Source organism: Trichosurus vulpecula, chromosome 3 (genome assembly GCF_011100635.1).
Source record: "Trichosurus vulpecula isolate mTriVul1 chromosome 3, mTriVul1.pri, whole genome shotgun sequence".
NCBI lineage: Eukaryota > Metazoa > Chordata > Mammalia > Diprotodontia > Phalangeridae > Trichosurus > Trichosurus vulpecula.
This window is the reverse complement of record NC_050575.1, coordinates 224,447,313-224,469,374: the sequence shown is the minus strand read 5'-3', so window position 1 is coordinate 224,469,374 and position 22,062 is coordinate 224,447,313. Positions and strand designations below refer to the sequence as shown.

Sequence of the window (22,062 nt, the reverse complement as noted above, 5' to 3'; positions counted from 1 at the left end):
TACCTGATCTCAGGGGTCTCAGAATCTATTGAGAGACACAACACTTAAAAGGAAACTGAAAAGCAGGTTCAGGAGTACCTGGGAGTAGGTGCATGATGCAGAAATCAAAAGATATCTAGAAGACTGTAGCCAGGTAGGAAATGGAGAACCTTCCCAGATTACTCTAAAACCAACTCCTTCACCATTTTTTTCATAGCACAATAGTTTTCCATCACATTTATGTACCATAATTTGTTTAGCCTTTCCTCAATTTATAAGCATCCCTTCAGATTCCCATACTCTACTACTTCAAAGAGAGCTATAAATATTTCATGCATCCTTAGAGTTTGCTTTGTTTAGAACTGATCCCTCCCTTAATCTACCCTGCCTCCAATACCTTCTTCCCATTCCTTTCAATTTCTTTGTTGAATGAAAGGTGTTTTTGCAATGAACTTTTGCTTATTCTTCTCTCTTTTGATCAGTTTAGATGAGAGTCAAGTTTGCAGGGTCAACTGTGTCTCTTCCCCCCTCTCCCCCTGACCTTATTTGGTTTATATGGATGTTTACTTTTCTTCTCTGATTATGTAAGGCTATTTCCATTTTGCCCTCTGGTTCTAAGAGACCTGGACAGTTTCCTATTAAGATTTCTTGAAATAGAATGTGTAGGGGCTTTTTTTTTTTTGTCATGGCACTCAGTCTAATGATTCTTAATTTCTTTTCTTTGTTCTGTTTTCTAGGTCAGTTTTTCTTATGAAATAGATAATTAAAATTTTTAAAGAAAATTTCAGTCATGACTTTGTTTTAATATTTTTTGATGTCTCGTGGAATATTTGGCTTCTATTTGGGTAGTTTGAATTTTTAGAGAGTTTGTTGCTTGGGAAAGGTTTTGTACCTCTTGTGCCAACCTGTTAATTACACTTCCAATTCTTTCTTCCATAGTTCTTGTTTCTTTTCCAATTTTTTCCTTTAGAACTCTCATTCCTTTGACAAAAAAAAAAAAATCTTAATTCTGTTTTTTAAACTCTTATTTGATTTCTTTCAAGAATTTTAGTTGAATTTGTGCCCAAGTTGTGTTTTTCTCTGTTTGTTTCTCTTCCTACTTAGCAGACTGTTCTTTTTCACTCTCTTCTGCTAGTTTCTCAGTCATGACGATTAACTGTAGAGGTTCTTCAGGGCTCTGTCTTGGGTGCTCTTCTCTTCTCTCTCTCTACTATTTCACTTGCTTATCTTATCAACTCCCAAGTATTTAATTATCATCTCTACACAATGGTTTTCCAATATACCTATCCTGCCCTGCCCTCTTTGCTGACCTCCAGTCTTACATTTCCAACTACCTTTCAGACATCTTGAACTGGATGAGATGACTAAACTTAACTAATTATTTTCCCCTCTAAACCCTCCCCTCTTCCAAACTATTGTCAAGAGCACCACCACCATTCTTCCAAGACACCAGGCTCACAAACTAGGTGTCATCCTTGATTCTTCATTATCTTTCACCTTCCATATCCAATCTATTGCCAAGCCTTGTTGATTTCGCCTTTGCAACATTTCTTGAATATGCCTCCTTCTTTCCTCTATTACCACCTTTGCCCTGGTATGGATCCATATCACCTCACTCTTGGACTATTGCAAAAATCTGTTGGTTAGCTTCCCTACCACAAGGCTCTTTCCATTCCAATCCATCCTCCATTCAGCCACAAAGTGATTTTCTTAAAGTGCAGGTCCAACCGTGTCATCCTTGTACTCAATACATTTCAGTGGTTATCTATCACCTCCAGGATCAAATATAAAGTCCTGTGTTCATAACCAACATCAGTCCACCTCTCTCCCCTAGTTTTCTTATACCTTACTCTTTGCCACATCTTTGATCTAGTGACATTGGCCTCCTTACTTTTACACAAACAAGATGCTTCATTTCTTAGCTCTTGGCATTTTCTCTGACCCCTTTCTCTCCCCACCCCCATACCCCCACCTCACCCCACTTCCTTCAAGTCCCAACTACCATATTTCCCCATGTATAAGACACACCCTTTTCCGAAAAATTTGGGGTCTAAAAACTGGACGCATCTTATATAGTAGTTGTAGTTTTTTTACTTGCATTTACTGCTTTTTCATGTTTTTTTTGCACCCATTGTTGTAGATTTTTTTACTTGCATTTCTTGCTTTCTCCATGCTTGTTGTCTTTGTGCTCATTGTTTCGCATTTGTTACTGGCAATATTAGGTTATGTTTTGCCATGTACTGCCCAGAAATGGCTCAGAAAAGATTTTCGTACAGTGCTGAATTCAAGTTAAAAGTGATCCAATTTGCAAAAATGAATGGAAATCGTGCTGCTGAACGTAAGTTTGGTCCTCCTCCAACTGAGAAAATAATCCAAGACTGGCTGCAGGAAGAAGAAACCCTGCTGAAAACGCCAGGGCAGAAGAAGGCCATGAGAGGCAAGTCAACAAAATGGGCTGATTTCGAGAGGGAATTGAAGATATGGATCGAAGAGCAAAGTGCAGTTGGAATCCCTGTGTCCACAAAGATGGTTCAGCATGAGGCAAGAAGAATTGCTGATGAAAAAGAAGTTATTGATTTCAAAGGAGGACACAATTGGTGCTTCAGGTTCATGAAACAGAATGGACTAAGCATGCATGCATACATGCACCAGATTTGCCCAAAAGATGCCTGAAAGCTATGAGCAGATAAAACTTGAGTTCAATAACTACGTAATACATTTTTTTTCAAATTTCAGGCCCCACAATTAAGGTGCATCATATATATGGGGAAATACGGTAAAATCCTGCCATCTACAGGAAGCGTTTCCCAATCCCTCTTAATTATAGTGCTTTTTCCTCTCTTAATTATTTCTTCTTTGCCCTTTATATAGCTTGTTTGTACTTATTTATTTTCTTGTTGTCTTCCAATTAGATCATCAGCTCCTTGATTGCAGGGACTGTCTTTTGCCTCTTTTTGTATACCTTGAGCTTAGTGTAATGTCTGACAACATAGTAGGGACTACTGCTGACTGTCTGACTAAGCAGGACTGACTGAGGCTTTGCTTGTAGATTTTGTGGAGTCATTCTTTTCTTCTGGGTTTGTTTCTTAAGTGTTCTTGTCACCATAATAGCTTTTTATGGTAGTATTGCTTTTTGCTTGCTCATTCTTCCAACCTCCTTCCTGACTTTGGACTTTATGTTAGGGCCAAGCACTTCTGTATGGAAGATCTAGTTTGGTCCTATTGTTTTCTTGGCTTATTTATTAGTGTTGTTTTAGGATCTCAGGGACAACTCAGGCTTAGGACGTATAAGCTTTCAGTGATCCCAAATTGACCTTATTCATGGCAAAGACTGATTATTGCCCCCTGGTCTGAGCTCCACAACTTCCTGACCTGAATTTGGCTCTAGACAGTCAATAGTAGACTGCTGCTGGACTTAGCAGCTATCAGCCAGTTGGTAAGCTCTGCTGGTTCAGAGTTACAGAGCTGTTGGCTTCTTTGAGTCTGGAATTCCTCCCTGCTTATTCCTCTGCAGGCTTCTGACTGGGCTGGAGGCTGGAACTGATAACCTGATCTGTTCCTGGGGTCTGAATCACATCACTCCTGCTTGCTTCTGACCTTGCTTCTCTCTTGGTATACTTTCTAATTCCTGAGATCATTGTGGAAAGAGGAATGGGGAAGAAGGGAGGGTCCACTTTGGGTCTGCGGCCTGAAACTAGGTAGTAAGTAACAAAACTGCCAATTCACACTGGTCCCCATCGTGGTGTCCCACTGTGAGTATTGGGGCACCCCAGAATGGGTCTGTGAATTCTTTCTTGCCCTGGTTCATACCTTTTCTTGGTGGTTGGTATACTCCAGACTTGGCATGTTCCACACTAGGCCCTGTCCCCAAACCTCTCTGTTTGCCAATGCTAACCTATATTAGAATAATGATTCACTGTGGCTTTTTCTTGGGAGTTCCCCATCAGAATTTAGTTTAACACGTTTTTTGGATGTGTTTAGAAGAGTTGAGTGGGGGGAAGCTCCTCACTCCATTGCTTCTTTCTACTGTCCCAGCTATATTTTCTTTTTTTTTTTGTAGGGGGGAAGGTAGGGCAATTGGGGTTAAGTGACTTGCCCAAGGTCACACAGGTAGTAAGTGTATCAAGTGTCTGAGGCTGGATTTGAACTCAGGTCCTCCTGACTCCAGGGCTGGTGCTTTACTCACTGCGCCACCTAGCTGCCCCCCAACTATATTTCCTGATAAATTTTCTGCTCCATGATTTAAGTATATGATAACTTGGTTTGAGCATTTTGTCAAATTCTACATAAAACTTCTAAGTCATTTTCCTCAATAAATTTTTGGCACAAAAACTATAACAGTTTTCATGGTTTCTTTTGGACTTATAGCTCCAAATGCTTTGACCCTGTGTAGAATCACCTCTACTTGATGATTAAGGTATTGGAGTTGGACTCAAAATTGTGCCTACATTCTTGGTCTCTAATGTTTTCTTGTTGAAGATCTTTTCATTTTTCTATATCTGTAGTAGTGTAACTATGACTGTTGGGTATATGGTGTGTGAAAGTTGAGAAGCAGCAAATTTAGGCTTGATATAAGGAAAAACTTTGTTAAGATTAAAACTATTTAGAAATGTGATGGAGGTAGTAGTGACGGTAATGCTTCAGGAGTTGGTGTATTCACTCTTGTAGGTGGACAACAATTTCTCACATATGTTGTAGAGGGATTCTTTTTTAGGTATTAACTTGGAACAGGATGGTCTTTGCTGTTGCCTCCAACTTGGAAATTCTGAGATTTTTGAAATTTTACTTTGGAGACATTTGTAGTTACCATTATGCCATACAACCAACATTTGCTCTATTTAGCTTTTCGTAAGGCTCTCATGAAAGCCATGTTTTGAGCATCTTGCTGTAAAAATTTATTTTAGTGGAAAACAATTTGTAAAGTAACAGCAACATTGTAAAGAAGACTTAAGAACACTGAGCAATGCTATAATTCCAGAGGACTAATAATGAAGTCTGCTGACAGAGGAGTGTAGGATTTAAGGGGCAGAATGAAGTAAGCTTTTGGACATGGAAAATGTGTGGATTTGCTTTGCTTGAAAATGCCTATTTGTTACAAAAATTGTGGTTTATTTTTCATTTGAGGCTTAGGGGCAAAGAGAGCTGGGGATAGTGTTGCTTTAAAAAGTATCATTAAAGCACTTTTAAAATTCACAAAAGACAACAGAAAGGTGTTCAGAAGGAAACCTAAACATTCAGGACAACTTCGAAAGTAACATGATGAATTTATTATGATTTTTAAAAAACGTAATACATGATAGAGATGCAGGTTTCATTTATCTTCATTTTCTGTTTTACTTTCTACATAGAAATATTCCTTTGTGGGGGAGTATACATTCTCAGAATTTTAAAAATAATTTTATTTTTTTCCAATTACAAGTAAAGACAATTTAAAAAATTCATTTAAAAAAATTTTGAGTTCCAAATTTTCTCTCTTCTCTTCTCTAAAATGGTAAGCAATTTGATGTAGGTTATGTATGTGCAATCATTTAAACATATTTCCATGTTAGTCATGTGGTGAGAAAAGAAACAGGCCAAAAGAAAAGAACTGTGAAAAAAAATTAAGAAAGTGAAAATAATATGCTTTGATTTGTATTCAGACTACATTAGTTCTTTACCTGAATGTGGATAGCATTTTTCATCATGAGTCCTTTGAATTGTCTTGGATCATTGTATTGCTGAGAAGAGCGAAGTTATTCATAGTTGATCATTGTACAATGTTGCTATTACTACTGTGTACATGTTCTCCCAGTTCTGCTCACTTTGCTCAGCATCAGTTCATGTAAGTCTTTCCAGGTTTTTCTGAAATCTGCGTGCTTATCATTTATTATAGCCCAATAGTATTCCATTACATTCATATGCCACAACTTGTTCAGCCATTCCCTATTTGATGGACATCCCCTCAATTCCCAGTCCTTACCAACAGAAAAAGAACTGCTACAAATATTCATGTACATTTAAATTTTTTCCCCCTTTTTTATGATGGATTCAAAACAGAGACAGAGACCAAATAGTGGTATTGCTGGATCAAAGGGTGTGCACAGTTTGGTTGCCCTTTGAGCATAGTTCCAAATTGCTCTCCAGGATAACTGGAGTTCATAACTGCACCAACAGTACATTAGTGTCCCAATTTTCCCATATTCCCTTCTACAGTTGTCATTTTCCTTTTCTGTCACATTAGCCAGTCTGATGGTTTGAGGTGGTTCCTCAGAGTTTTTTTAATTTGCTTATCTCTAATCAGTAGTGATTTAGAGCACTCTTTTATGACTAGAGATAGCTTTGATTTCTTCATCTGAAAACTGCCTGCTCTTATCATTTGATCACTTGTCTAGGGAAATGGCTTGTATTCTTATAGATTTGATTCAGTTCTCTATATATTTGAGAAATAAGGCCTTTATCAGAGACACTTGCAGTAAAAATTCTTCCCCAGCTTTCTGTTTTCCTTCTAATCTTGGTTGCATTGGTTTTGTTTGTGCAAACATTTTAAAATTTAATATAATCAAAATTATACATTTTATTTCCTATAATCCTCTCTGTTCTTGTTTGGTCAAAAATTCTTCCCTTCTCCACAGATCTGATAGGTGAACTATTCTTTGCTTTTCTAATTTGCGATATCACCCTTTATGTCTAAATCACATACCCATTTTGACTTTATCTTAGTGCACAGTGTAAAATGTTGGTCTATGCCTAATTTCTGCCACGCTGGTTTCCTGTTTTTTGAAGCAGTTTTTGTTAAATAATGAGTTCTTATCCGAGAAGCTGGAGTCTTTGGGTATATCAAACACTAGATTACTATGTTCATCTACTACTGTGTCTCTTGTACCTAATCTATTCCACTGATCCACTGCTCTGTTTCTTAACCAATACCAGATAGTTTTGATTGCTGCTTTATAATATTGTTTAAGATCTGGTATGGCTAAGCCACCTTCCTTGGCATTTTTTCCCCATTCCCTTGATATTCTTGACCTTTTATTCTTTCAGATAAATTTTGTTTTGTTTTGTTTTTCTAGCTATATAAAGTAGTTTTTTGGTAGTTTGATTGTAAGGCATTGAATTAGTAAATTAATTTAGGTAGAATTATCATTTTTATTATATTACCTTGGCCTACTCACAAGCAATTGTTATTATTCCAATTGTTTAGATCTGGCTTTGTGTGAAAAGTGTTTTGAAATTGTGTTCATATGGTTCCTATAGTTTTCTTGTTAGATAGACTCCTAAGTTTTTTATATTGTCTACAGTTATTTTAAATGGAATTTCTTTTTCTATCTCTTGCTGCTGGGCTTTGTTGGTAATACATAGAAATTCTGGGTATATGTGGGTTTACTTTATAATCTACCACTTTGCTAAAGTTGTTAATATTTTCTAGTACTTTTTTTTGGTTGATTCTCCAGGATTCTCTAAGCATACCATCTTTCAAATGCTGAGTGATAATTTTATTTCTTCACTCTCTATTCTAATTCCTTCAATTTCTTTTTCTTCTCTTATTGCTATAGCTAATATTTCTAGAACAGTAGTAAAAAATAGTGGTGATAATGGGCATCCTTGCTTCACCCCTGATCTTATTGGGAAGGCTTCTAGCTTATCAATGACAATTAATGCTTCCGGATGGTTTTAGACAGATACTACATATCATTTTAAGGAAAGCTCCATTTATTCCCATGTTCTCTAGTGTTTTTAATAGGAGTGGGTGCTGTGTTTTGTCCAAAGCTTTTTCTGCATCTATTGAGATAAAGATATGATATCTGTTGGTTTTGTTGTCGATATAGTCAATTATGCTGATAGTTTTCCTAATATTAAACCAGCCCTTATTCCAGGTATAAATCCCACCTGCTCATAATGTATGATCCTTGTGATTTGTTGCTGTAATGCTTTTGCTAGTATTTCATTTAAAAATTTTGCATCAGTATTCATTAGGTAAATTGGTCTATAGGTTTTTTTTTCCTCTGTTTTTGCTCTTCCTGTTATAGGTATCAGCACCATATTTGTGTCATAAAAAGAATTTAGTAGGACTCCTTCTTTGCCCATTTTGCCACATAATTTATATAGTATTGGAATTGTTCTTTAAATGTGTGGTAGAATTTACTTTTGAATCCATCTGGCCTGGGGATTTTTTCTTAGGGAGTTCATGATGGCTTATTCAATTTCTTTTTCTAAGATGGGCTTATTTAAATGTTCTATTGAGGCAATTTATATTTTTGTAAACTTTCATCCAATTCATTTAGATGGATATAATTGGGCAGAATTTTTCTTAATGATTTCTTTAATTTCATCTTCATTGATGATGAACAGAATTTTTTTAAAAATTAAAAATAATAAAATTTTTACTTCAAAAATTATTTCAGATCAGAAGAAGAAAATAAGGGCATTACTAAAGAAAGGACAATATTCTTAAAATTGTTTTTATTTTTCCAATGTCTTGTATCTAATCGGATGTTTTACAAGTATTTGTGAATGGAACTAAAACTTAATTAAACTAAACTAAACTAAATTAAAATGCCACATTCCCAAAACAGAAGAAAAGACTATAGAACTTTGTTCTATGGCTCATTCTCTATAGAAACCTTAACTGTTGTTTTAAAAAGTATTTTATTATTTGTTGTTATAAAGTAGATCTTAGGTTTTTTTTTGCATAATGTGCTTAAAGAATACAGGGCAGCTAGGTGGTACAGTGGATAGTGTGCTGGGTGTGGAGCCAGGAAGACACAATACTGAATTCAAAGGTAGCTTCAGACACTTACTAGTTGTGGGACCCTGGGGCATTTCACTTAACTGTGTATGCTTCAGATCCTCATCTGTAAAAGAGCTGTAGGAGGAAATTGCAAACCACCCTAGTATCTTTGCCAAGAAAACCCCAAATGGGGTCACAAAGAGTTGGACATGATTGAAATGACACAACAATAACTTAATACATTTGAAAGCCACTTAAGATGGTTACGAAAATTTAGGGTAATGTTTTAGGCAGACTGAGTTCATATATGGCCTCAGACACTGTCTAGCTCTGTGACCCTTGGTAAGGTCACTAACCTTTGTTTGCCTGGGTTTCCTCATCTGTAAAATGTCTTCCCTGGGTTGTTGTGAGGGTCAAATAAGATAATAATTGTAAGCCCTTATCACAGTGCCTGGAATATAGTAAGAGTTATATAAATTTTGATTATTATTAGTTATTTTTTATAAATTATTTTAATACTTGTAAGATTTTAATTTAATCTGTGGTGCTACTTCCTCTCCTCATCCAGATCACAACTTAACTATAATTTAATAATTCATCTATCAGAGTTTTTGTGGCCAAAAAGCTGATTATCCTTTGCCAAATTGGTGATGAACCTCTCCAAACTTATTTAGGCTGGTCTTCAGACAATAGATGCCCAGTCTATCATTGGACCTTGAAGCCTTTGTAGTTTGGTAAAACCTGCTAAAGTTTGTTCTACATTGGTATGTCCTTCAAGAACATAGGGTTATTTCCATGACACGATGGGTAGATAGTAAGAAATCAGTTTAAAATATCCTAATATGCTCCCCCAAATAAAATTAAATATGTTTTCCTCTGATTTCAGACCTGGTCTCTTCATTCACTTGCTTTGATAGTGGATTCTAGTGGGCCAATGTATCGTGGTTATGTTGAACCAACTTTGTCCCTAGTTCTCACATTGCTATTGACAGTTCCACCTTCACATACAGAAGTTCATCAGTGTTTGGGTCGATGTTTAGGTGCTATAATAACCACTGTTGGACCTGAACTACAGGGTAAGTGAATTTCAAATTTTGATGTTGAAGAAAAAGACTGTTAACCCTAACTCTTTTCAAAATTCTTGTTCTAGCATCATATTAATTTAAAGTTTCATAACTCTGTTTCATGGAACACTGGAAATATACAATGTCTATTTGGCATCTTATTTTGAATGTAAATTGACTCTAAATATAAAGTGAACCTCAGTTAAATCTTTAAGGTGACAACTCTTTGTTAAAGAGAGGAAGAAAGAACTTTCATGGAAGGAATTCTGGCAATTGGGAAATGAGTAATTTTGGGCCAGTCATTTTACCACAACCTCAGTTTCTTCACCTGAAAAACAAGGATATTTGTCCTTATAGAGACTATAGCTCTTGTGACACAGGGCAACTTACTTACCTGATCTCAGCTTCAGTTTCTTCATCTGTAAAATAGGGCTAATGATAGTATCTCCCATAGGGTTGTTGTGAAGAGCAAATGAAATATATTAAGTACTTTGTAATCCTTAAAATACTAATAATTTTAGTTATTATTATTAATAAAATGAGAGCTCTTTGAAAGAAAACATGCATTGAAAAAAATGATTAAAGATTTCCTTAAAGTTTATATAATACAGATTGGTAGGATTTGGGAAAATATTTAAACCAGTATAGTAAGTCTTAGATCCTCCCTCAAAAGACTAATGCCAGAATAACTGAATTAATATTTATTAAACATGCATGATTAATAAATGTTTTTGATAATGAAAATTTTTCTTCCTCTTCTTTCTTTTTTTCTTCTTCTTCCTCCTCCTCTTCTACTCCTTCTCTTTTTCCTTCTCCTTGTCCTTGTTTCTGTCTTTGTCCTTGCCCTTCACCTTGTCCTTCTTCTCCTCTTCCTTCTCCTTCTCCTCCATCTCCCTCTCTTTATCTCTCTACCTCTTCCTCTCCTTCTTCTTCCTTTACCTCTTCTTTCTCCCCTATTTGACACTCACACCTACATCAGAGAAGTATACAAAATTGTGATTTTCCACTTAGGCCATTTTTATCTATGAAACTGTTTTCTTTATATTAGGCAGATGGTTTAAATGAACACACTGTTTAGAATTTAGTTTAGAATGTTTTCTTTAGCATTTGTTTGTGATATATAATATGATTTCTTTTAGTCAGTGTCTCTACATATTCTCTTTAACATTTGTTGGGAAACCGAAATTATGGTCAAGATGAATCAGCAGTAGCATTCATTAATTTTACAGGCTATGCCATTGAACAGTTTTTGGTGCTTATCACATTCTTTCGGATAGGATAGTAAAGGAGTTAAACAATAGTGCAATTTTTTCCAGCAGGTATATCTAAGAGTAGATAGATCTATTAAGCATTTAAACCAACAAATTAGAACTTTATCGAGATATTTTCTACCTTTAAAAAAAGTACCATCTCCAGTAAAGTAGTTTGTCAGTACCTTCATAATAAAGTATAATTCTCTTTGATAATTTTTGTGATGAGTCTAATAAAGTAATTATATTTTTAAAAATTTTCTTTTTTTACCTGGGATTAGGGAATGGAGCAACAATCTCAACAATCCGCTCTTCCTGTTTGGTTGGTTGTGCAATCACACAGGACCATTCAGATTCTCTTGTTCAGGCAGCTGCCATCTCTTGCCTTCAGCAGCTACATATGTTTGCACCACGGCATGTTAATCTATCTAGTCTGGTTCCTAGCCTTTGTGTAAGTATAACACTTTTGATTTACTTGTGCTGGAAGTCCAAAAATTTATTTACTAAGGAAAAAAAATCAGTTGACTCTCATGAATTCGAAATTCTAGCTTTCAGCTGTAGCATATCATCCATGAGCTCACCCTGGTACTTCCCTCACTTTCTAAACTCACTTTGCCTTTTAAGAAATGTTTCAGTTGATAGCCCAAATCTCTTTTGACTAAGCCTTTCCCTTTCCAGAGCTTGCTACTTCCTGAAACTTTGTGGGATAATTAGTTGTAGCATTCTTTCTTGATAATCGAAGACTGAGAGTCAGGCTTAGAATTTTATAGCTTTCTATTTCTGGTTCTTTGGCAAGCTGATGTTTACTGTGTTATTTTAGATCTTTTCCTTTTAAATAGAGCATGATATATGTTTGAGTATCCAACATTCTGTCATATATGATATTAAACATTGATTATGAGATTTATTGTACCAAAATAACAAAAATTGTTATAAAGACTTTCAATTCCATTTCTCAAAGCAAAATTTCTGTTAATATTTCTATATGATTTGGATTTTACGCATTTTTTAACATAGATTCAAATTAGTTGACTACTGAACTTGGTTTATGAAGATTATTTTTTGCAACTATGTGATGAATAGATTGGAAAAGGGAGAAACTGGAGGCAGGGAGCCCTATTAGGATGTTAAAATGGTCTAGGACAGGTGAATGGTGATGAGGGCCTGAACTAGAGCTATGGTCATGTTTGTGGAAGAGATTTTTTTGAAGATAGGATCCATAGGAGTTGGTAGCTAATTGGGATAAAGGAAAATGGCAAAGAGGGTATAAAGAGTCAAAGATCACTAAAATATTATAAATTGCCCTTTTGTTATTTTTTTGTTATTTGGGTTACCTTATTAATAATTGGGTTTTCTGGGTCCTCTGCAGTTCCTTTAGGATATTGAATATTTATCATGTACCTTCTAAAATAATCTTTAAATTATTTCAAAGTTTATCTTTGTACTTTTAACCTGTTTAGTAGTGTCTCCTTTCCACAGTTCTCACTGACATAGCTGAAAAGAGCCACAAAGGGAAAAAATATCTAAAATGTTTACTCCTGCCAAGTGTTGTTCTAGTTGTCTTTTGCCAATTACCAAATGAGACATATGTTCAGTATCATTAGGGGTAATGAAAAAGTCTAGCATTAGGCTTGGTAGTATTCATTTTTACCAGTCATTGATTTTTTCATGGTCATTTACTAGTCAATGCTTATATGTACACACATATACACATATTTATATATTATATATTCTTATATATTTTAATATGTATTTATTCTGACTTTTTAATGGAAAATTTTTTTTAATGCATTGAGAGTAGATTATGCCGTTAACTACAAATGCTTAAGCAATGGTGATTATAATTAATGAGCTCAAACCCCATTTCCTGAGTGAATTAACGTGATGATCTTTACAGACATTCTTGTATTCAAATCTTTTTTTTTTCATGCTCTGTCCTGTCCATTTCCTCTGGCTATCTGGATCTTTTCCTAGTAGATGTAGTTTCAATTTCTAAACTCACATTCAAATAGCATATAGGTGTTTCACCTTCTATTTTTTAATGGTTATGACCTTTTTTTTTTTGCAGGGTGGGGAGGGGATGGGGAGGCAATTGGGGTTAAGTGACTTGCCCAAGGTCACACAGCTAGTAAATGTGTCAAGTGTCTGAGGTCGGATTTGAACTCAGGTCTTTCTGACTCCAGGGCTGGTACTCTACTCACTGTGCCACATAGCTGCCCCACTTATGAACTTTTTATCAGAGTGATGCATTATATGTCTGCCAAGTAACTTTGATTAGAATAAAAAGACAGCTGAGTCAGATAGAGATTCTTTGTGTTTGGTCCTTTGTCTTTAATCAGTCTGTGTCAGGCAATAATTGATGGGTGGTCCAGACTAATGAAGTAGTTAAAATTAGCATTATAATTTTTCTGACCCTCTAGTATTTCCTTTTTTGTTTTCACTTACATTAAACTGATACTTTTGAACATTAATTTGTTCACAAGCTTAACAGTTCATTAACACAGCTCTTATTTTTATGATCACTTAAAGAATCATCATATTTTATCTTTGAAATGCTACTGAATATTTTGTACTGTAATACTTTTTTTGAAAAGGATACCATAGTTGTAGAAAATGAGATTCTTTAATTTCTGTCTAAAATGAGTGTTTTACATACTATATGAATTCCAGTAAAGTTGTTTTGATCTTGTCAAAGTTATTGTGTACATGTGAGGAAAGAAATTTTCTATTGTTTAAATCCCCAGATATACTTGACAATTTTTGTGAGGAAGCTCTTTATCTACTCTCCTATGGAGCAGATAATTCTCTAGTAATTTTTTTCCATTCAGCACGAAATTAAGTTTGCTGAAGTCTTTTGAGTAAAAAGTGGTTGTCTAATTAGAGAAAAAAAAATTTATTTTAGAAAAACAGTTCCCACTTTGAACATCTGAAATCTTTTAAGTTACCAGACACCATGCTTAACTAATACACACACAAGATCTAGTTTTTGCTAGTCTTAGCTCATATCCAAATATTGTAATGACTTCTAAAGACATTTTAAAGTTGTTTTAAACTCATTGTATTGGTGGTAACAACTATTTTACTAAGGTTACAAAAATAAATCTTGAAATTACTAAGGCAATATACAAAATATTTTAGTGTACATTCAGAAAATTATATTTTCTTAGAATAATAGCAGTATTTTTTAGCATGGTGCTGTTGGCCAGCCAGCTTTAAATATTTCATACATATTTTGTTTTCAGAGATATTTCCCAGTTCAGGTATCGTTAGGATTTACATCTATGTGTTGTCTGGCATGAAATAACTTATTAGGAGTTAAAGTTAATTCTTACTGATTTTATTAACTGCATTTTAATAACAAAAAGGCCCCTTTAAAGTTAGATACTGAACTAAGCCTAAGCCTTCTTATCTAATAGGAGTCTGAAAGTATATTGGGCATCTATAGATGTGAACTATTGAATGATGAGCAGTGGTAATGTAATCTACCTCTAGTTTCATTTTAGAAGGAAAATGAAATTTAAAAATCAGAGGAGAAAATAGTGAAATATTTACTCTTATGATTATTTCTTTTTTTCTGTATATATTTTATTTAATATTTTAGTTTTCAACATTGATTTCCACAAGACTTCGAGTTACAAATTTTCTCCCCATTTCTACCTTCCCCCCATTCCAAGATGGCGTATATTCTGATTGCCACTTCCCCAGTCAGCGTTCCCCTCTTTCACCCCATTCCCCCCACCATCCCTATTCCCCTTACTCTCTTGTAGGGCAGGATAGATTTCTATGCCTTGTTCCCTATATATCTTATTTCCCAGCTGCATGCAAAAATTTTTTTTAAAATTTTTTAAGCATCTGCTTTTAAAACTTTGAGTTCCAAATTCTCTCCCCTCTTCCCTTCCCACCCACCCTCCCTAGGAAGGTGAGCAATTCAACATAGATCACACATGTATCATTATGCAAAATACTTCCACAATGCTCATGTTGTGAAAGGCTAACTGTATTTCCTTCCATCCTATCCTGTCCCCCTTTATTCAGTTTTCTCCCTTGACCGTGTCCCTTTTCAAATGTGTTTGCTTTTGATTACCTCCTCCCCATATCTGCCCTCCCTTCTATCATCCCCTCTTTTTTTATCTCCTTCCCCTTACTTTCCTGTGGAGTAAGATACCCAATTGAGTGTGTATGTTATTCCCTCCTCAAGTTGAATCTGATGAGAGTAAGATTTGCTCATTCCCCCTCACCTGCCCCCTCTTCCTTTCCATTATAACAGCTTTTTCTTGCCACTTTTATGTGAGATAATTTACCCCATTCTATCTCTCCCTTTCTCTCTCTCTGAATATATTTCTCTCTCACCCCTTAAATTTATTTCATTTTTTTAGATATCATCCCTTCATATTCAACTCATCCTGTGCCCTCTGTCTGTATTTCCTTCAATTCCCCTAATACTGAGAAAGGTCTCCTGAATTACACACATCATCTTTCCATGTAGAAATGTAAACAAAACAGTTCAACTTTAGTAAGTCCTGTATGAATTCTCTTTCTTGTTTACCTTTTCATGCTTCTCTTGATTCTCGTATTTGAAAGTCAGATTTTCTATTCAGCTCTGGTCTGTTCATTGAGAAAGCTTGAAAGTCCTCTATTTTATTGAAATTCTATATTTTGCCTTGGAATATTATACTCAGTTTTGCTGGGTAAGTGATTCTTGGTTTTAATCCTAGCTCCTTTGACCTCCGGAATATCATATTCCAAGCCCTTAGATCCCTTAATGTAGAAGCTGCTAGTTCTTGTGTTATTTTGATTGTGTTTCCACAGTATTCAAATTGTTTCTTTCTGGCTGTTTGCAGCATTTTCTCCTTGATCTGGAAACTCTGGAATTTGGCAACAATATTCCTAGGAGTTTTCTTTTTGGGATCTTTTTCAAGAGGAGATTGGTGGATTCTTTCAATTTCTATTTTGCCCTGTGGGTCTAGAATATCAGGGCAGTTTCCCTTGATAATTTCTTGAAAGATGATGTCTCGGCTCTTTTTTTGATTGTGGCTTTCAGGTAGTCCAATAATTTTAAAATTATCTCTCCTGGATCTATTCTCCAGGTCAGTGGTTTTTCCAATGAGATGGTTCACATTGTCTTCCATTTTTTCATTCCTTTGGTTCTGTTTTATATCTTGGTTTCTCATAAAGTCACTAGCTTCTACTTGCTCCATCTAATTTTTAGGGTGGTATTTTCTTCAGTGGTCTTTTGGACCTCCTTTTCCGTTTAGCTAATTCTGCCTTTCCAGGTATTCTTCTCCTCATTGGCTTTTTGGAGCTCTTTTGCCATTTGGGTTAGTTTATTCTTTAAGGTGTTATTTTCTTCAGTATTTTTTTGGGTCTCCTTTAGCATGTTTTTCATGGTTTTCTCCCATCACTCTCATTCCTCTTCCCAATTTTTCCTCTACTTCTCTTACTTGCTTTTCCAACTCCTTTTTGAGCTCTTCCATGGCCTGAGCCCAATTCATATCTTTCTTGGAGGCTTTTGTTGACTTCTTCTGGCTATATGATTTGATCTTCTTTGTCACCAAAAAAAGAATCTAGAGTTTGAGTTTGAGTCTGAGTTCATTTTTGCTGTCTGTTCATGATCCCAGCAAAGGGTCCTATGACCCTTGCGCTTTTTGTCAGGATATGACTGCTTGTAGAGTAAAGAATACTTTGTCCCAAGTTTTAGGGTCCAAGCACTGCTGTTTTCGGGGCTACTTCTACTCCACCATCACCCCAGGCTCTGTCCCAGTAGTGCTCCTCCTCCCCCAAGAACTGCCAACCAGGACTGCAATTCAGATCCAAGCAGGGCACAGCAAAACAATCTGCCTTTGTGCCCACAAAGTGCTCCTTGCAATCGGGCTCTGATCTGTTGCTAGATTCCTCCCTCCTTGTGAGTCAGGGACTTGGAAAGCTGCTGACGCTGGCTCTCTGGAGACAGCCTCAGGAGCTTCCTGCTGCTGCTACCGCCACCACTGCACGACCTCCTCCACCCCCAGATTTGGTGGCTGGACCGCTCTGAACGTGATCCTGCAGTTTCCCCCTAACCTGCTCTTTGGTGTTTGTGGGTTGAGGAGTCTTGTTACTGCCGCAGCTCACTGTTTCACGGCCCCAAGGCCTGTTCTGGCTGGCTGACTCTGGGGGTCTGGTCTGTCCTGACGTGGGCCACTGGGCCACTCTCTGCTCTCAGCAGTGTGTGATAGGCCCTTCCTGGCAACCATCCAGGCTCTCCTGGGCTAGAGATCTGTTTCCCTCTCCTATTTCGTGGGTTCCACAGCTCTAGAATTTGTTCAGAGCCATTTTTTACAGGTGTTTGGAGGGATTTGGGGGCGGGGGGAGCTTAAGCAAATCCCTGCTTTCCTATTGCCATCTTGGCTCCACCCCTGAAATATTTACTCTTGATTGCATTAAACCTAGGGAGACAGACAGACAGACAGACAGACAGACAGACAGACACACACACACACACACACATACACCCATTCCCTTCTCTCCCTACCCCCAATGTAAGTTATGCTTCTCTGTTCCTGCAGAGGAATTCAAATGGACTATTTATATTAAAATTGTGCTAAAAGGCTCTTGGCATTTCATATATTATTATATACTTAAGTTTTCTGTTCACTGACTATTTAGAGAGTTTCAAACATCCTTTACATTCTAGGGGCAGGATGGGGAGAGGGTAGAGTAAAATGAGTAAAACAGCTTCCTGATGATGCCCTTCTGCTTTCGCAGCAGATTGTTAGTCTCACTAGACTCATATCATAATGGTTAGCATATTCCCGCTGTCTCTTACTTTCTACTTTCCTGTGATACTGACCTGAATTCCAGCTATCTGCTCCATCTTTCTTACTTCACGTTTTCTACCTCTTCCACTATGCCTTCTGTATGTCTTTGCTGTGATTAATAAACTTCCTTTGATCTTATACCACTTGCTGTCTTGCTTCTGACAGCACCATATCCCTGGCCTCCCTTTCCAGTACAGGTGGCATTTTCGCTCATATCATCTAACTCACTGGTTGTGGTGAGGGATTCTGAATATTCTTTGCTCCCTGTTGCTCTTCCAGACTTTCCCTCTGCCACCATCAGTCATGAAACTGTCCTCCTTTTGGCTTCTTCGGTCCAAATTATCTATCAAATTATCTACCAATCCTCAGGTCATTCTTTCTCTTTTCTTAATGAGTACAGTGCCTGGCTTAATCTTCCTTTATACTCCCATTCCTTCCCTCATTCTAGGGGATTTCTACCAGTATGTAGTTCTCTCAGATATCCTAACTTCTTTCATGTTCCTCAATCTATTCAACTCCCATAACCTATTCTTCCATTCCACCTCAGTTAGCTACACACAGGCATGGTCATAGCCTCAATCTTGCCATAATCTTTAGATGTTTCACTCATTTTGGACTTCCTTGACTTCTCCACCATGGCCCCAATCATTGGGAAATCTCATCATCTTGCAAGATCCAGTCAATCTTGATACTTACAACTCATCAGTACCCTCTGTTCCTCTGGAGGGTGGAGCCATGAACTCTTCAGCCTCCATTTAAGGAGGGGTGATAGAGACATCTCCTTAGACATCTCATTTTCCTCTTGGCTCCACTCATTTTGGAAGTCCTTGATTTTTCCACCTAGTACCAGTTACCTCTCTCCATTTGCATTTTTCTCTTGTGGGTTATCTTTCCCCATTAGACTGTAAGCTCCTTGAGGTCAGTGACTACCTTTCTTTTTCACATTTCTATCCCTAGTATTCAGCAAGGGATAGTGCCAATGCCTGGCACATAGTAGGCATGTAATAAGTGTTTGTTGACTATTGACTGTGTTCAAGAACTCTGAATTTCCTTTATCTGATCAATCTTTTGTCTTTCTTTATACCTCATTCATTCTAGACCTACTCTTTGTGTGACTTCTACCCCCTTTACCTATCCTTCACTTTTCACCCTTGCTTCCATCCCAGTCTTGACCCCTTGGGGAACTAATTCAACTCTACACTATCTTCTATTCTTGAATTCCTTGTTCTTCTGTCTTAACACCAACTGTACCTTGCCAAACCCCAACCTTGAATTACTTCCATCATTCCTTTCCTCCTTCACTCCTACTGAATGGAACTAGAAGACCACAAAACTATGGTGATGGGTCCCACAAATTTATTATAGATAATCTTACCTGGGCACTCACTACAGGTCTTCCTCCTCCCTAATTGTTAACCCTATCCCATTCACCATAGCACTTGTTCCAAACATTTCCTTTTCTTAAGCCTTCATCTGCTCTTTCAGCTGAGGACTTCATCCTTACCTCATATCCATCTGACATCATCCCCTTTATATCTTCCTTCCATTCAGTCTCTGACATGCTCTTCTGTTTTCCAAGGCTGACCTATTATATGTATTCTTGATCCCATTCCCTCCAGCAGGAGCCCTCACCATCATTCAGTAAATTCAGTAAACATTTATTAAGTGCCTACTATGTTCTGGGTACTGTGCTAAGTGCTAGGGATGTAAATAAGAAAAAGAAAGATAGTCCTTGCCTTCAAGATGCTTAAAATTTAATGGAGGAAGACAACACACAAAAGGAAGCTGAAAAGCAAGAGTGGAAGGGGTGGGGGTGGGGTGGGGAGGGAATCAAGGGGTACTGGGGGTTGGGCATTCATGTTTTGTGGAGTGGAAACCAAGCAGAGCTGCTGATGGAATGTGGAGAGTTACCTGGAAAGGTTTTTTTTTTCTTTTTCTGATGTTTAGTCTCTCCCAATCTGCTGGGTTTTTTTCCCTGCTGCCAACAAATATGCCCAAATCTCCCCTATCCTTATAACCTTTACTAGATCCTACCATGCCTGCTGGTCAAGTCAACAGCACTTATTTAAGCATTTACTATGTGCCAAGCAGTGTGCTAAGCACTAGGGATATAAATAGAAGCAAAATGAAAGACAGTCCTTGCCCTTGAGGAGGTTACATTTTAATGGCAGAAGACATCACATAAAAGGAAGTTGAACCATTTTGGAGAGCAATTTGGAACTATGCCCAAAGGGCTATAAAAATGTGCATACCCTTTGACCCAGCAATACCACTCCTAGGGCTATATCCCAAAGAGATCACACAAGTGGGAAAGGGACCTGTATGTATAAAAATATTTATAGCTGCTCTTTTTGTGGTGGCAAAGAATTGGAAATCAAGGGGATGCCTATCAATTGGGGAATGGCTGAACAAGTTGTGGTATATGAATGTAATGGAATACTATTGTGCTATAAGAAATGGGGAAGATACAGACTTCATAATAAGCTGGAAAGACCTGCATGATATGATGCTAAGTGAGAGGATCAGAACCAGGAGAACATTATACACAACCACAGACAAATTGATTCTGTGATGACTAACTTTGATAGACTTGACTCTCCTCAGCAATACAAGGCTCAAAGACAGCTCCAAAGGACTCATGATGGAAAAAGCTATCTACATCCAGAGAAAGAACTGTGGAGTCTGAATGCAGATGGAGGCAAACTATTTGCTCTCTCTCTTTTTTTTTTCTCTGTATTTTTTGGTTTTGTTTCTTCTCTCTCATGATTCATTCCATTGGTCATAAGTCTTCTTTGCAACTTGACTGTTGTGTAAATAGTATCTATATTGGACTGCATGCCGTCTTGGAGGGGAGGAGGGAAGGAAGGGGAGGGAAGAAAATTTGAAACTTGAACATGTAAAACTAAGTGTTGTAAACTAAAAATAAAAAACCTAATTTAAAATTTTTAAAAAATGAAGAAAAAATAAAAGGAAACTGAAAAATGGGAGGGGGTGAGGAGAGAAGAGGCATTCCCATGTTTGGGGTGTGGTAGTGAAAGTAATCCTGGATAGTCAGGAACTAGGCCCAAAGAATAATGAAGTAATGACCCTCCCTGGCCTGGGGACCCTTTTTAAAAATGGAGATTCTGGGAGGAAATGACCAATAATAGGAAGCCAGAGGTACAGAGAGATTTTGCAGAAAGAGAAGGCTGCTGGAGCATGATGGTGGTGAAGGCAGCCTGCTTGTTATCATCCTATGTCTTTCCTTCCTTTCTCAGCTAAATTCCTTGAAAAATTAATCTACAATTGGTGTTTCCATTTCTTCCCTTCTTACTATCTTCTGAAATCCTCTGCAATTTGGCTTCTTATCTTCATCACCCAACTGAAACTCTTCTTTCCAAATTTGTCAATGATCTTTTAATTGCCAAAATTAATAGTCATTCTTCTCATTCTTCATGACCTTTGTATAGCATTTGACTTTTTTGTTATCTGTTTCTCTCTCTCTCTCTCCCTCTCCCTTCCTCTCCCTCCCTCACTCCTTTCCTCCCCTCCCTCTTAGCTTTTCTTTTTCCCTCCTTCCCTTTCCTTCTCCCCTTCTCTCCCTCCTTGTTCTTCTCATATCTATCTCACTGACTCAGTCTCCTTTCCTGGTTCTTCATTCATTCCATGCCCACTGACTATGAGTGTCCCCCAAAGCTTTGTCCTGGGCCCTCTTTTTTTTCTTGCTTTTATCTCCTTAGTGATCTTATCAGATTCTCTGGGTTCATTTACTACCCCTATACAGATGATTTTCAGACCTCTTAATCCAGCCCTAGTCTCTCTTCTGAGCTCTAGTTCTGCATCACCAAATGCCTATTGGACATTTGGAACTAGGCATCAGAAACCTAGCATATGAGTTATGTTTTATAAGTCATCTTTACCTTCAAATCCACCCCTCACCCAAACTTCCCTATTACTGTCAAGGGCACCACTATCCTTCTAGTCCAACATTTTCAAAACTGGTGTCATCTTTAACTTCTGGTCTCATCCTCAACTTCTTTCTCATGCTTACTCCAACTTCTCTCCTTGACAACTCCAATTATTTGCGAAATATTATGATTTCTTTCTTTATATTTCTCTCATCTGTCCCTTCTTCAGCACTCACAGAACCACTATTCTACTTCAGGGTCTCTTCATCTCTAGCCTACACTATTATAATAGATGTCAGAGACACCAAGGTTATCTACTACATCCCAGGTCATTGCCAGTCATCCTGATTTTTGTCATGCCACTGGACTTCAATGACTCTG

General features: G+C 37.2%; 1 protein-coding gene across 1 annotated transcript in view; it reads left to right on the top strand.

Annotated features, from left to right (window-relative positions):
* HEATR5B (HEAT repeat containing 5B) overlaps positions 1-22,062 on the top strand; it is a 153,402-nt gene that overhangs the window by 66,309 nt on the left and 65,031 nt on the right. The window contains exons 20-21 of the mRNA XM_036752266.1: positions 9,573-9,762; positions 11,282-11,451. Of these exons, the coding sequence (XP_036608161.1) occupies positions 9,573-9,762; positions 11,282-11,451 (360 nt within the window). The remainder of the gene's footprint in view (positions 1-9,572; positions 9,763-11,281; positions 11,452-22,062) is intronic.